The sequence below is a fragment of the Colius striatus genome, chromosome 1 (assembly GCF_028858725.1).
Source record: "Colius striatus isolate bColStr4 chromosome 1, bColStr4.1.hap1, whole genome shotgun sequence".
Taxonomy (NCBI): Eukaryota; Metazoa; Chordata; class Aves; order Coliiformes; family Coliidae; genus Colius; species Colius striatus.
Window position 1 is genome coordinate 132165956 of NC_084759.1, and position 14162 is coordinate 132180117.

General features: G+C 39.3%; 1 protein-coding gene across 3 annotated transcripts; it reads right to left on the reverse strand.

Annotated features, from left to right (window-relative positions):
- Positions 1-1684: 1684 nt before the first annotated feature.
- LOC133624693 (killer cell lectin-like receptor subfamily F member 1) lies at positions 1685-13903 on the reverse strand. 3 transcript variants are annotated; one of them, XM_061988815.1, is made up of 7 exons: positions 13716-13903; positions 7665-7742; positions 6248-6346; positions 5214-5276; positions 4214-4365; positions 3433-3545; positions 1685-2797 (listed from the first exon to the last, which is right to left on the reverse strand). In XM_061988815.1, the coding sequence occupies exons 1-7, from the start codon at positions 13795-13797 to the stop codon at positions 2665-2667; spliced, it is 720 nt and encodes a 239-aa protein (XP_061844799.1). In that variant the 5' UTR covers positions 13798-13903; the 3' UTR covers positions 1685-2664. The 3 variants fall into 3 exon arrangements, with proteins under 3 accessions (XP_061844799.1, XP_061844798.1, XP_061844800.1); XM_061988814.1 differs by having other exon boundaries at positions 5214-5354; XM_061988816.1 differs by lacking the exon at positions 5214-5276.
- Between the last annotated feature and the right edge of the window lie 259 nt (positions 13904-14162).

Sequence of the window (14162 nt, forward strand, 5' to 3'; positions counted from 1 at the left end):
TTCATTGTTTTTTTTAACATGAGAATAACAACTGATTTTCAAGTGAGTGGTTAGTTGCTGATGCTACATTCTGTAGGGTAAATCCGTGTTGTTTTTTCATTTGAAAAGAAGTCAGCCACACTGAAATTACGGTTCACTTTTTAATGTGTAACCCCCAAGTCCTTCTGAGGAGCCATCGTGCCATGCCTGTGGAACACAGCAGACTGTACCATGTGCTTGGTGTCTCTTTCCACTGAAGATCTCTACTGGTTTTCAGCTCTCACCTACACACACCTTCCTGGCATCTCTGTCCATAATTGAGGTGTTACCCATCAGTGTCCACAGATGGAGGAGTGTCAGTCTGTTGGTGTTACCGTGTTGTTCATGAGTGTTTTGTTCCATGGCTGCAGTCATGTGCATGATACTTAATGCCAAGAGCTCACAAGCAAGCATATCTGTTGGTTACTCATCACAAGTTGCTAGGCATTAACCACAGCCCTCCATAGAGGCAACATATACTGAGTACAGGTATGAGACAACATACACTGCAACTTACAACTGTCTTTAATTATGTGTATTACAGCAAAGATGAGCTAAAGAGTCTACATTTCAAGAGCCATGTTGGACTTGTTTCTCTGATTGCTAATAAAGACTTTCATCCTAGTCTGTCCATTTTTTGTTAGAGTAGCATCTTGGACTTTAATGTTAGGTTTTGATTTTGGTTTTTGTTTTTTTCTCCTAACACAGTTAACCCCACATAGCTAGTGTAAAAATGCATAAAATGGTACTAAAATTCTGGGAAATTAGTCTGGAATTTCCCCCTGACTAGCCACAAGATGGCCTTGAGGTCCTTTCTGCTATAACTTATTGCATAATTCTGTGAAATAAGGTAAGAATTCACTTCTTACTGTGGAAACCACAACATAGTAGCATTAACTTCATGACCATTTTAAGAGATCTTGCCTGAAACTGAATTATGGTGGGTAAAATTAGAATTTACTTTAACAACCCTGTGGGTAAGCATGGAGAAGTAGATTTGGAAGACAGCAGTATGGATGTATGAGAGTACCTCAACTGCTTTGCTCCACAGTCTGAGAATAGGAGACTAGAGATTCACAGTTTAGAAGGGAGACTTCCTGAATATTAGCTTTTGCATCAGAAGCATTTGATATTTTATTAAAAGAAAAAGTTGATTGAACTACAATTGACTTGTTCAACCTGCTGTGTAGGTAGGACTCAGATATCCCATCCAGGAGATGGAACAGGGCTGGAGGCCAATATGTCTTGTCAGAGATCAGTCAGAGGCTAAAGACCCAGAGAATGTCAGGAGGAGAGGTTGGTGAAGGCCCTTAAGGTCTGTTACAGCACTCAGGGCCCTGGCAATACCAAAGAGGAGGCACATGATTTAACACAGGAGGAAAACATTATTACATCTCACTTCCATTGTCCCCTATGTTATTTTTTTAATTCCCCTAACCACGTATTACTTGATTTCCTCACAAGTCATTAGAAATACCTCAACAATGGTGTAAACTTTTGGATTGTATTTGGTCACTCTTACTTCAAAGACACATGCTAACTACAGATCTAGAGGAGCTATCACCTTTATTAGACTAAGGTGTTTCTTATGTCTGATTTCTTAAAAAGCAATTAATGACATTTATTCTTTTTTATTTTACCAAATATATGAATCTAATACAGGCACTCAGACTGCTCTTAGCAATTTTGTATTCTAGATCCAGAAATAATGTATCCATGACACTTAAACACCCAAGTAATATGTTTAATGAGGTGCACTCACAGGCATTAAATGACACTTGAATGCCCACGTATTCACTGAGTGTGCCCACAGGCATTAATTTCACCAGCCTTTAGCTTCAGCACTTCATCATCATACCTCCCAGGCAGTAACTGTGGTTGCAGCACATTAAAGAACTTGCAATGTAAAAGGAAAAAATACAAGTGGAAAGGCAGGGTATCATCTTTATTTCCTTGCACTGCAATATTGTCTTATGGTCTAAGCCTCTTCCCTAGTTAAGCACTAGGAGTCATTAACCACAAGTGTTATGAGTCACTTTAGGCTTGGTCTGGTATCTGTATATTCAGTATCTGTGCAGGCCAGCTCTGAATGAGACACTTATGAGTCTAGTAAATTCATTTTTCCCCAGCCTTCAAGTGGCTTCTGTAAGTTGGAATTAGAATGTAAAGGGGAAAAAAATCAAAAAAAACCAAACCACAAACCCCAGAAAACACTAAAATATTGAATCCCAAATAAAAAGTGCCTCAGCTCAGCAGCCTGAGGGACATGTATGACAGCTGTGGGCTCCAACACACTCTTCCACCCTTGCAGACAGCATCTTTCCTGTACATCATATAGTACATGTGTGCAGTGCTCATCCTTCACGAGTATCTCTTCTCCCCTGCTCTCTTCTAGAAGCAGCTGCTGCCAACAACTGGCAGTGGGAAGGCTCAGCACCCCTAATTCAAATCATGCAGTGCTGTTTCATGACCTTCACACTGACACATGGTAACTTTGGAGCTCCCTCTTTGCATCTGACAAAGTCTCAGGCAGCACAGAACAGTGAAAAGCAAATTTCTGTGCAAGTTTTATAAAATTTCTTATGCTATGTGTTGCTCTATCAGTAAAATTGGTCTTCTGACAAAACTGTTGTCTGACAGTTTGGCTCAGAGCACCAACAAAGTTGCATTCCTCTTACAGATCCACTTCTTTAAAGTGTGGCAGTTATCTGTTTGGATTATGTTTTTTCTTCTGTAAACAGCACAGTTCTTGTCATCCTCAATTCTTTTCATAGCTATCCTGGTAAGAGAACAAAAGGAAGGAATACAATGAGTTGTCAGCTTGAAATTTAGTACTGGATAAAAAGTATTGATAACATCCCAAGTGAGGGGTTTGGGTGATGCCCGTTCGGTAACCCACTGGAGCATAGCTGTGGATAGGTGGGATGTGCTGTGGATAGGTGGGATGGGCACCCACAGCAGAGACTGCTGGCTGCTGAGGAATGGATGCTCGGGAACGTTAGTGTGAGAAGGATGAGAAAACCTCCACGTGCAGACACAATGCTGAATGGTAATGGTAACAGGGAAGGACCATTCAGCTGTACAGCTACCAGCACCTATGCCATTTGACAAGCGTCACATTCAGTGGAGGAGGTAAACACATGGTCTGTAAAGTGAGTTTGTTGACAATGATTTCAGTGAGAGAAGTGGGTAATAGTGTCCCTGTGCATTAAGACATACATGAACTGTTGATTGTGGTTGCTTTTACAGGCAAGATAACAAATGTTTCCAATGGTGTCCAACAGGAACCAGTTAACCTGGAACTGGCTGTGATTTCAACCTTAGGAAATTAGCTTGGATTGAGAGTTATATTCCCCTGCAGATTACCATACCTTTGCTACTGCCAAAGACCACCCTCCCCATCCAGATCATCACCTGTTTTCTTCTGCTCCAGGATCTTCAGCTGAACTCTGTTGTTTCTTCACATTTTGGACCTTTAACTCAATCCAAATATATTTTATGCCTCTCTCTTTATGGTCTATAAATTCCTGTGGAACAAGCAGAAGCATGTTAGCTGGCAGCAGAGTTTTTCTTCTCTGCTCAGCTGGCTATCCTGTCTCAGGTACAGCTTTTCATGTAATACTCCCTCACATGGAGTGCAAGGGCAAGGATCCAGCTGTGGTAAAACAGTCTGTTACAACGTCCCATATGCATGTGGCCAGACACAGAGCTTAGATTCACACTGGTTCTCAGGCTGACTAACTTCCTGTCAGCTGTCAAAAAAACCCTGAGGGATGGCTTCTAACCCTAATGTGAAGAGGTAAAAGATCTCTTCCTCAGGGAATTCTGGGTTCCTCAGGAGAGCCATTCAGTGATACGTTGTTATTCATTTTCCCAAGGGAAAATGAGAAGGAGGTTTGGCTGTTTGAATTTCCATTTAGTGGTTGAAGGAGACCACTGCTCCTGGAACCGAGGAACAGAAATGGTTAGGAAGTCCTCAGCACTTCCTCTTCTCAGCCATAACTACTCTGGCTTCCACATTTGTATCTCTTGTACTTCAAAATAAGCTCCTGTCTGAGGAGAATCAGATGCTCGTCACTTGAGGAGGCTCTTGCTTGCCTGCGTGCACACCTGGTATGTGGACCCCAATCACTTGGTGAAATGTAGGGCTAAGAAAGATGCCCATCATACATTTTAGGGCTGCTGCAAGACTCACCATCTCATTTTCATCCTCAATGACTAGAAGTTGGGATTTCCTGGCCAAACAGTTTCTCTGGCTGTCATCCCAATTTACAGCCTTCTCAGAGAAGTAGTAGCATCTCCCTCTATGTAGTTGCCACCCAGGAGGACACAGCTCACACGTTGTTGCTTTGGGTGGAGAGAAGAAACCATTAGCTCATACCATAACTTGTTCCAGCTGCCTTCTAGTATTTTACGTTCATGTGCCTGTTCTGTTCAGCTCCCTGCTTCCCTACCCAATGGAGAGCACTGAGTTTACCTAGAGGGCTGCAAAGACTCTTTTTGCTCTCTCATATGCAGCCCTTGTGAGAAGACTATGCAATGTGATGTGATGTGAAGTGTATGGATTTGACATATGATGTGACCAGAAAGCACAGACACCTAAATGATATTCAGATTATATCCACGGAGCTGCAGAGGAACTGTGCTAAATAAGGGGAATGCTGTTATTCCCAGGGCTCCTTCCCATTTTCCCCAGAGCATCTGGGAGGAACTTCCACCACATTTTCTGTCTCAGCTTCCTCTAATGATTCAAAGTAACATCATTACAAACAGTCCATATTTGCCAACAAACAAGGGATCCACAATAAAAAGACCACAAAGGCCTTCCCCCATCTGATCTTTGCAAAAGGATAGGAAAGCTAAATTCCTTCCCACTCTTTGTGAACTATTGTCTGGAAAGCGTTTTCTAGGACAAGGGGAGAATCTACAACATACAGCATTTCTGAAAGCAGCTCCTGGCAGAATTAAATATAGAGAAGGTACTGGAAACTATGTACACTGAAAGAGAAGCAAAATTAACATCCTTAGAATGTTAGCTTAGATCCTGTCACCACTTCTGTGCAGGAACACCATGCTCCCTGGGTAGTACCAGTAAGTTCCCTTAAACTGCAGAGTGTCATGGAAGTGAAAACTGAGACAACTGAGGAGTGCACACAGCACATCCTCTGTACTTTGAAAGGACTAACTTTCCTTACCCTGTCCATCTTCACAGAGTTCCTTCATGAGCCATTTCAGGAGCATCGTAGAGGCAATTTTCTCTGAAGAAATGTGATTGCCAGTGCTATTGATACCATACTGGGACAAACTTTCTGATTTTCCTTCTCTGCCTTTCAAAACTTGAAAAAACCCCAAAAATCACAAAACAAAAAAAAGAACCCAAAAAACCCCAACCACCACCATCAACAACAACAACAACAACAACAACAACAAACCAAAGAAAAAGGAGAGTATGGTTAACAACAGGGGTCAAAGAAATACAGTCTTTGCATTCAGTGTTACACTGTGAATGAGAGGAGGGGGGTGTGTGTGTGTGTACATAGGGGAGCATATATACTCAGTTATGAGCATCCTCAATTACTCTTCTGGCAAAGCGTGTAGCTGCTGAATGATATTGACAGTACAGGAAAAGAAAATAAGTTTTTCATTCTTTATAGCTGGATACATAAAGAATACATAATATTTTGTTGAGATTTTTGGGAGAGTTGGAAGGTACATGATTTTTCTGGAGTTTTTCAAGACTTTTAGGAAATTAATATCTTCTCTAGTATTGTTCATGTATAACTGGAACATGCTGTGAGTTACGACATTACTAGTACTAGGGAAGTCCAAATAAAATGATCTGAAGTTTGATTTTCATTTTATTTTTTCAAACCTACAAGATAATTAAGTGATATAATCTCAAAGTAGCACCATGGATGGAGCTTTTAACTTCTAAGTCAGGAAGGCCAAATGTTTTGATTGTCATAATGATTTGAAATCTGCTTCTACCACCTGTCAGCAACACTGATGACAAGGTAGACTTTGCTATATATATATATATATATATATATATTACATGACAGGTAGCAAATATTCCCTTTGCAATGTTACATTTATTTTTCTGTATTTGTCTATAACTTGACACCTTTAATACACGATGCAGGGAATTTTTCTTTTGTCATTGCTCTGCTTTGGAAGTTTTAACCATGTCTGCTATGAAAAGATTACGCAGATGGTAGGATCTACTCACGTTGCTCAGCTAGTACGGCTATGATGCCTATCAGGACGAGCACAAGGACTCCCAGGACCAGTGCCACGTAGAACCACGCTGAGCATCTATGTTGGCAACCTGAAGGGAGGCAGGAGGAAAAATGGCTTAAGGTCAAAGTTAGCACTTTGTATGTATGCCAGTTTCTTCCATGGAAACAACAGAGAAAGTATATGCCTAAAAGTCTGTCTGCTGTTTGAAACATTCAGTGACATTTCACTTACGAAAAATTTGCATCCATTTTGCATACAGGAAAGTAAAATCAAAAGATCATTTTGACAGAGCAAGTGATCTTCAATCAATCATTCCATTAATAATTATCTCTTTCTCCTTTGAGTTAATTTTTTCAAGCAGTGCCTTCTCCCACCCACCCACCCACACTCTCCAAGACTCTGCAGAGCAATTCAGGGAAAGTATCAGGGATGGTCTATGGTATATTCTTGTTCTCTGTTCAGTATCTCCTGTGTTAACGTGCCTGATGTTTCTGCAAGCTAACTTACCTGATTGCATAGAAAAGGCAAAATTCCCCATACTGACACTGTAGCACAGTGAAGTATATTTGACCAAGCATCTCTCCAGCCCATTCGTCAGCTAGTGAGAGTGAAATACTGTGGAAAAAGCACGACCTGAGGAAATTAGGGGTCAAGGTGCTGTTTCCACAAGCCACGGAGTTGCATTTTCATGACTGCTGTTTTCCTGAGCTTACCTGGGCGACATAAGGCATTGTTCCATTCTCTGCCTGCCTGAGATCATGTTTTGTACTTTCAGCTCAGAGTTCTGTGGGTCTGATCTTGTCTGACACATGTTCAGGCATTGGAATGACCTTCCCAGGGAGGTGGTGGAGTCACTGTCCTTGGAGGTGTTTAAAAGACAGGTGGATGCTGCACTTAGGGAAATGGTCTAGTAGTTGATAGGGCTGGGACAAAGGCTGGACTCAATGATCTTAAAGGTCTCTTCCAGCTGAAATGATTCTATGATTCTCTGTTCTTCAGTACAGAGAGACTGGCAACAATTAGTGCACTAACTGCACGCAGAGAACTGGGTACTATGCTTCTTTAAAAAAAAGCCAATTGTGTGTCCATGATTGTTCCTGCAGAGACATTTATGGGAGAGTTCCTAAAAAAATATGGGATTTTAGTTTCCTATGCCAACTTTTCAACGTAGAGACCAGAAACATTTTTAATGATTGCCTTTAAAATCTCTTTAAATATTATTTGTACAAGGTAGGTGTAAAATCTGGGAATCCAGAAAAAAAAGCCCAAACCTATATGAAATGGTAAATCACTTCTTTATTAAAAGATTGCATATAAAGACTCTTGATAACAGCTTTTGCTGTTGGGTAATAGAAAAGACTAAATCTATAATTAGTAACGAACAACCAAACAAAAGAGCACATTACCAGAAGCGGAAGTCTCTGATCTGCTGTTCCCTTTGTGTTTCGGCTTCATGCGCAGCTCAGCGTATGTGATCACGTTTCCTGTAAGGAGCAATGAAATGCTGACATTTGTGGTTCTGCAAGCCAATAAGTGGAGAAACAATAATTACACAGAAGACTGAGTTGGTATAAAAAAGGCATGTGTTTCCATAACTGCCAGTTCACCTGTTTGGTTTTGGTTTTTTTTTTTTTTTAAAAAAAAGAAACATCAGACAAGATGATGACTAATCATTTCCTGCTGCTGTCAGGAAGTAACTAAAAGCCTCCTCCATAATCTTTACTTGAACTGCTTGGGTCCTGCGTGGCTAGACCTGGAGGCAGGCAGGCAGAAAGACTGAAGGATGGCTAAGACCCGGGTCCTATCCATAGCAAATATCACAGTTGTTGTTAAGCCGTCTTGGGAGGGACGATGGAACTTAAGGAGCATCAGAGGTATGATTGCTTCATGGAGCAGTGAGACCCCAAAGGGAAAACAGCCAGTCAGAGAAATGCTTCTGCAGCAAGGTGATTCTTAGGGGCATTCTTGAGTTGGGAATGTTTATGCCAGGATATTACATGATGCCTGTAATAGCAGAGGGATGGACCTAATAGTTGAAGACAACCCTTTCCAGATGTACATTGAAAAAACAAAACAAAGCAAAGAAGCCATTAAAATAGCATAGTATACGTTAGACGCACATGGATTCTTTCTGAACGTATTTTCAATTTTGATTTAGCTGGATATTTTGTAGAGCTACTGGCTAGTTTTATGGAAGATATTTGGACCTTCTTTCCATAAATAGTGAGATATCAGTCTGAATCAAGAATAAACTTCTCTGCTACAGCCCTAGTTTGTGATCACTGTCTGGGGTTCTTAAAAAGAAGTGGGCAATCTGTGTTGTAAAAAAGTCTCACTGGTCAATGAAAAACATGGCAGAAGAAGAGAGGCTTATCAGGCTAAAATGAGATAGCATTTGATATGAGAATTGCTGAAGCGTGGAGAGGTTTTACAGTAAGAAAATTACTGAGGACCTGATTGGAGAATAAGGTTTATTCATATGGGTAAGATGTTCTGTGCTTTAGAGAACCTGACCCAATACACTTTGCTGCTTACTTTATTACATTTTATTAGTTCAATGAACTACAGAAAAATTATAATTTAAAGTTAACTATTTAGATAAGTGACTGTTCTCAAAAATAATTGCTCATACATTCTTAGAATGTAAACGTTTTCCAAAGAACAGATATAATTTTTAAACTTTTGAATGCACAAGTCTTATAAATGGAGACACTTTGTCTAAAATAAGTACTTTAGAAAATCTGCTACTGTTACTGAATATTTTCTCTCTCAGTTAAAGATCCATTCCTTTAAAGAATATCTCTCAGACTGTATGAAAAATAATACTTATTAACTGTGCAGATGGAATATTTTAAAAAGTTATTTCTACTACAGTGTGTGTTGGCACATGATCATTTGAATGTGAAGTCCTCAGAAATCAGCAAGTGGTTTTAAAATACCACATAACCTTAGTTTTGCCAGATGCTTACGCACCATTACCTAAATTAGCAACAAGGAGATCTTTGTCACTTACTAAAACTGAAATTTCACTTCATTTCTACATGCAAATTTTCAAGTACAGAAAGACATCTCTATTTACTGGAAGTTTCTGCTTGGTGAATGTGCAGATAGGAAGTGCTCCTGGCAGGTCATTCGCTCCAGAGAGTTAGACTGTACAGTCATCGAGCTCTTGTGATAACTGGGCAGCAGATTGACTGTGAGTCCACAGTGCACCCTCATCATCACCACTCGTGCAAGCTGGAGTTTATGCAAGCGAGCTCACACTGCCAGTTCCACTTGCTGCTGCTGCTGCAGCCATACTGGGAACATTGCACCTAGATATGGGCCCCCCCATTCTAGGGGCACTGGAGGAAGCTGGAAAAGGTCCAGAAAAGAGTGGACATGGTCAGGATGTGGTGTGGCTGAGGAGGGGAAAAAGAAATTAAAGGGAGAACTAATAGCAGTGTACAACTACTGATAGGGTAGTTTGATGATGGAGTTGAACTCTTCTTGGTTTGTTCTTCAGCTGAAGGAAAGGTCTTGCATGTGGTCGTTTATGAACCATAATCAAGTGACTCTCAAGTTATTCTTGAGTAAACTAGAGCATCCCATTTTTCTATTGTATCTAGTGACAGGACAAGGGGTAATGGGAAGAAGCTGGAACACAAAAAGTTCCATTTAAACATAAAGAAAAACTATTTTACTGTGAGGGTGATGGAGCACTGGAACAGGCTGCTCAGGGAGGTTGTGGAGTCTCCTTCTCTGGAGGTCTTCAAAACATGCCTGGATCCATTCCTGTGTTACCTGATCTAGGTGGACCTGCTTCGGCATGGGGGAGTGGGGTAGATGATCTCTAAAGGTCCCTTCCAACCCCTACCATCTATGATTCTATGATTCAAAACATGTGCATATAGTACCACATACTAACTCCTCCACAACATGCTCTGCCTGAGCATCCAAGAATCACCTAGTTCTTGCAATTCAGAGCACCTGACTGACAACTGAAACTCAACCAATTATGTAACAACCTGGCATTGACTTTCCCATTGGAGCAAGATCAGAATAAATCTATTTCAATTACTTCTCCGGATGCAGCCTCAGAAAATTACAGCTGCAGATGTTTTTTTATTGCTACATTCTGTTAAACATTATTTAACACAGTTTGTCCAGACTTTCAAATTTATCCCAATAGTATTCAATGAGTGAGCTTTCTTTATCATTATACTGCAAAGTTACACATTCTTTGCAACTGTGTCACCAGTGATTTTTATATCTTTTCCTTTATCCTCAGAAAACACATTTAACAGACTTTGAGAAAAGAATACTATGTGAGAATTGCAAGAGACTCTGCATAGCTTGACCAAACCAAATTGCTTTCTCACAGTTAAGGAAAAGCTAAAAGAAAGATGTGCATACTAGACCTGTAGCAGGACTTTCGTTCTCAAATCCAAATTTTGCATATTTAAAACACCTACTCAACTACTAGAAAACTTTGCGAGAAGTTTGGCTCCTCATATGTTTACTTTCATGTGCACCAGATGTTGACAGCAGCTGTACTTTAGCAGGGAAAATTAGTTATTCCTCCCACTCATGTTTTTTAGTATCTACTCCAGTAAATTTCATCTAATGGTCTGAAACTCATACAAAATACAGCCAGAAGGAGGTAGGCATGTTCCACTTTCCCATAGCCTAGTGATCTGAATTCTTACCTGAAGTCTATGAATTTGCCACTCAGACTATTCATCTGCCAAATTTACAGTGGTGATTAAACCCAGTTTTCCCTCCTCTGTGTTGAGAGTTTTAACCATGCTTTCCCTCATGCTCATCTTGAAGCTGCTTCTTTTTCTGCAAGATAGTCTGATATGCCTGGCTAAGAGAAAGATCGGCATAAAATCTGGCAATAAGAGAGGTGTGGGTACCAGCCATCCTTACTAGATGTTTCAACATGTCAGAGTTAGGATATTGCCAAAGGGAGAGCTGGTGGTGTTTGCCACAGAGAGTCTCATCACTTTGGAGCTGAGACTCTCACTTTGAGCAGTGGGATATACTGTAAGTGTGTTTGACATGCAGAAGCTGTCCTGTCTGAAGGAACCTTCAGCCTAGTCCATGAAGGAAAGAGCTCCTGCTAGGCTGCAGTGAAGGATCTAATTCCCAGAAACATCTGACTGAGCAGTGCCTTGCATCATTCCTCTATCCTATTGGCTACTCTGGGCAGTTCCTAATCCACCATGCTGGAATCCAGACTCTTCTCCATTAGCTCTAAAGAAATGCACAGCATCTCAGCAAGGGTCCTCTATGCATGCAGTGGACACTAATCATTGCTGTATTTAAACTAAACCTAAGTCTGTTTCATGAACATTGCTCAACATGTTTGTCACATTTCAGGATTTTTTCCTGAATTTCATACGAAGTTTTTTTTTTTTTAAATTACAAAATTATTTCTGTAGGAAAAATGCATTTTCTCCCATTCTTCCTATGATAAAAATGACTCTCTTATTTTTGAAGAATTTATCATAATTGAAGAACACTCACTAGCTATGTCTGAATTTTTATAAAAGCAATAAAACTTCAAGGAAGGAACAAGCAACTGAAATTGTTAGAATTTTTGAAGCATGATAACATGGCTCAAACTGTTGTCTATTTTCATATCAATAAAACTCATGTCCTTATATGTTAATGATGAGCAATACTTGTCATCACAGAAATATTTTTAGCATATTCTATACTGATATGAGGTCCAGTATTGCTTAAAACATTTTGGTGATTTTTCCACTTCTGCCAAAGTAGAAAAATAATTGGTAGTAAAATCTGGAAATAACAGAAAGGTTAACAAAATGATAAAGATACCCATAATGACACTTTTGTAGTCAAACAATATGAGCTTGACTATAACCAGACATATTGTTGGGGAAAAGTGATACTGAGATTTATAAACAGGGAAGAAAAAGAGTATTTAAGAGCTTTTTATCTCTATGACTGAGACAGCATAACTGAGACTTGTACTAATACTGGGTGCACCTTTGGTGCCCACAATTTTTAAAGAAGATGGAAACACTGGAGAATGAACAGAAAAACATGCACAAAAATAGAATTCTTCAGAAAATTTGAGAGAAAGTTTCAAAGGCAAAAGGACAATGAGAAATTAGTTGATGACTATGGCCAGTAACTTTATGTGAGAAAATTCTGAGTGCTGAAATCTATTAAATAGATTTCAATAGGTCTAACAAGATCCATCTAGATGTTAATGAGAACTTTCATTGGAAATTAAACCCTGCCCTATGCAAACTTGAGATTTTACTTTAGACAGCATGATCAAGAGACATTTCTGGATGTTTTCAAATTAAGATTTGTTGTCTGCTTCCCTTTGCAAATAAATTATATCACCTTAGAAACTGGATAAAATTCCAGGGAAACCCTCTGTGCTCTGTGTTATACAGGTTAGAGTAGTACAAACAGCATCCATGGATGCAAAACATATAGTCTAAGTTAGTATTTTCTGTTAGGTAGATAATAAAGTCAACTAATTTTTATTCTTTAGATACAAGTCTCATAAAAATACTTTTTTTCCCCCCTATCATTTAAGTGCATGCGTTCAGAGCATCAGCATTACATCATAAGTAAAATATCTTCTAAAAATGCTCATTACACAATGTTGATTCCTTAATCAAATAAATACATAAATTACTAATGAACCTTGAAATCAGGAAAATATCATCTTACTCTGACCACAAACATTTCCTATTTGCTCATAGTGAGAAGCTGTCATTCATATTAGCAGTGATCCTGAATTTTGACAAAATGTTTTTATGAATGAATTACTTTTTTTCAAGCAGCGGAAATTTTATTTCTTAAAAAAAAAGTTTAAATCATCTCTTTACTCTGAATATTAATTTAATCCTTTGTGTTTTGTTACAAATATATGAAGTCATCACAGACTGATAATGTGGTTCTGGGAAAATAAAGACGAAGAGCAGGAGGGTTTTAGGAGTTATTAAGTACTTCCTTCAGTGACAGAGACTGCACTTTTGGCTGCCACTATTTGTCTGATTTACTAGTTAATTTACCACTCCTTTTCCATGAAGACATCATAAAGCGCTTTTTTTTTTTTTTTAGTAATTTGCTGGAGCGTATTTTAACAGATCTTTAATCATGTTGTTCATATAAAAAATAAGATCACACCTATTCGCTTATTCAGGCATTCAAAAATAAGCAATTTTTGTTTCTTGTTCTGTTACTTAAAACAAGGAGCTAGAACTGAGATATCACTCCATGGTAATACTGACTTAGGAGTAACTTTCCTGATCTGTTTCTCATTAGGATCTCTTCTAGCATTTGCAACTTTTCACCCTTCACATGACTTCTGCACGCAGCATCTTATAGCATTCTTCTAGTATTATCCAGTGACAATTTTAAAAATGAAAGAGAGAGAATACATGAGACAAAACAATGTACACCAAAGAGCAGATTAGATGTTTTACCTGGAACTGATGTCTGAGAAGGAGCGTGTGGTCTTTCCCTTGGTAGCATTGCCACATCCACATATGTGATATCGCCTGCCATTGACGAGCAAGTCCTTCAGATTTATGGAAAGAACTGGTTTAATACAGTGGGTTGCATCCTGTATTAGCTTTGCCTGCCTCCAGAAGTATACATACGCTGTGCTATGGCTCTGAGGAAGGCTGACAAACAGATAAAAGGAAGGAAGTTACTTCTTTCAGTACAGCTTCAAAGCCTATTTTCAGCCACCATACTATCTCTTCTTATGCAATCTCTTGCCCTTCAGAATACAGGAAAAAATTAAGATTGAAAAATATTATTTTTATTAACATAAAATCATTGTTTTTGGCCAAAGCAGAGTAAAGTTCCTTAAGGAATACCCAAAAATGAACCAACACAGGTACAAAACCTTGGCTCATTCTCATGCA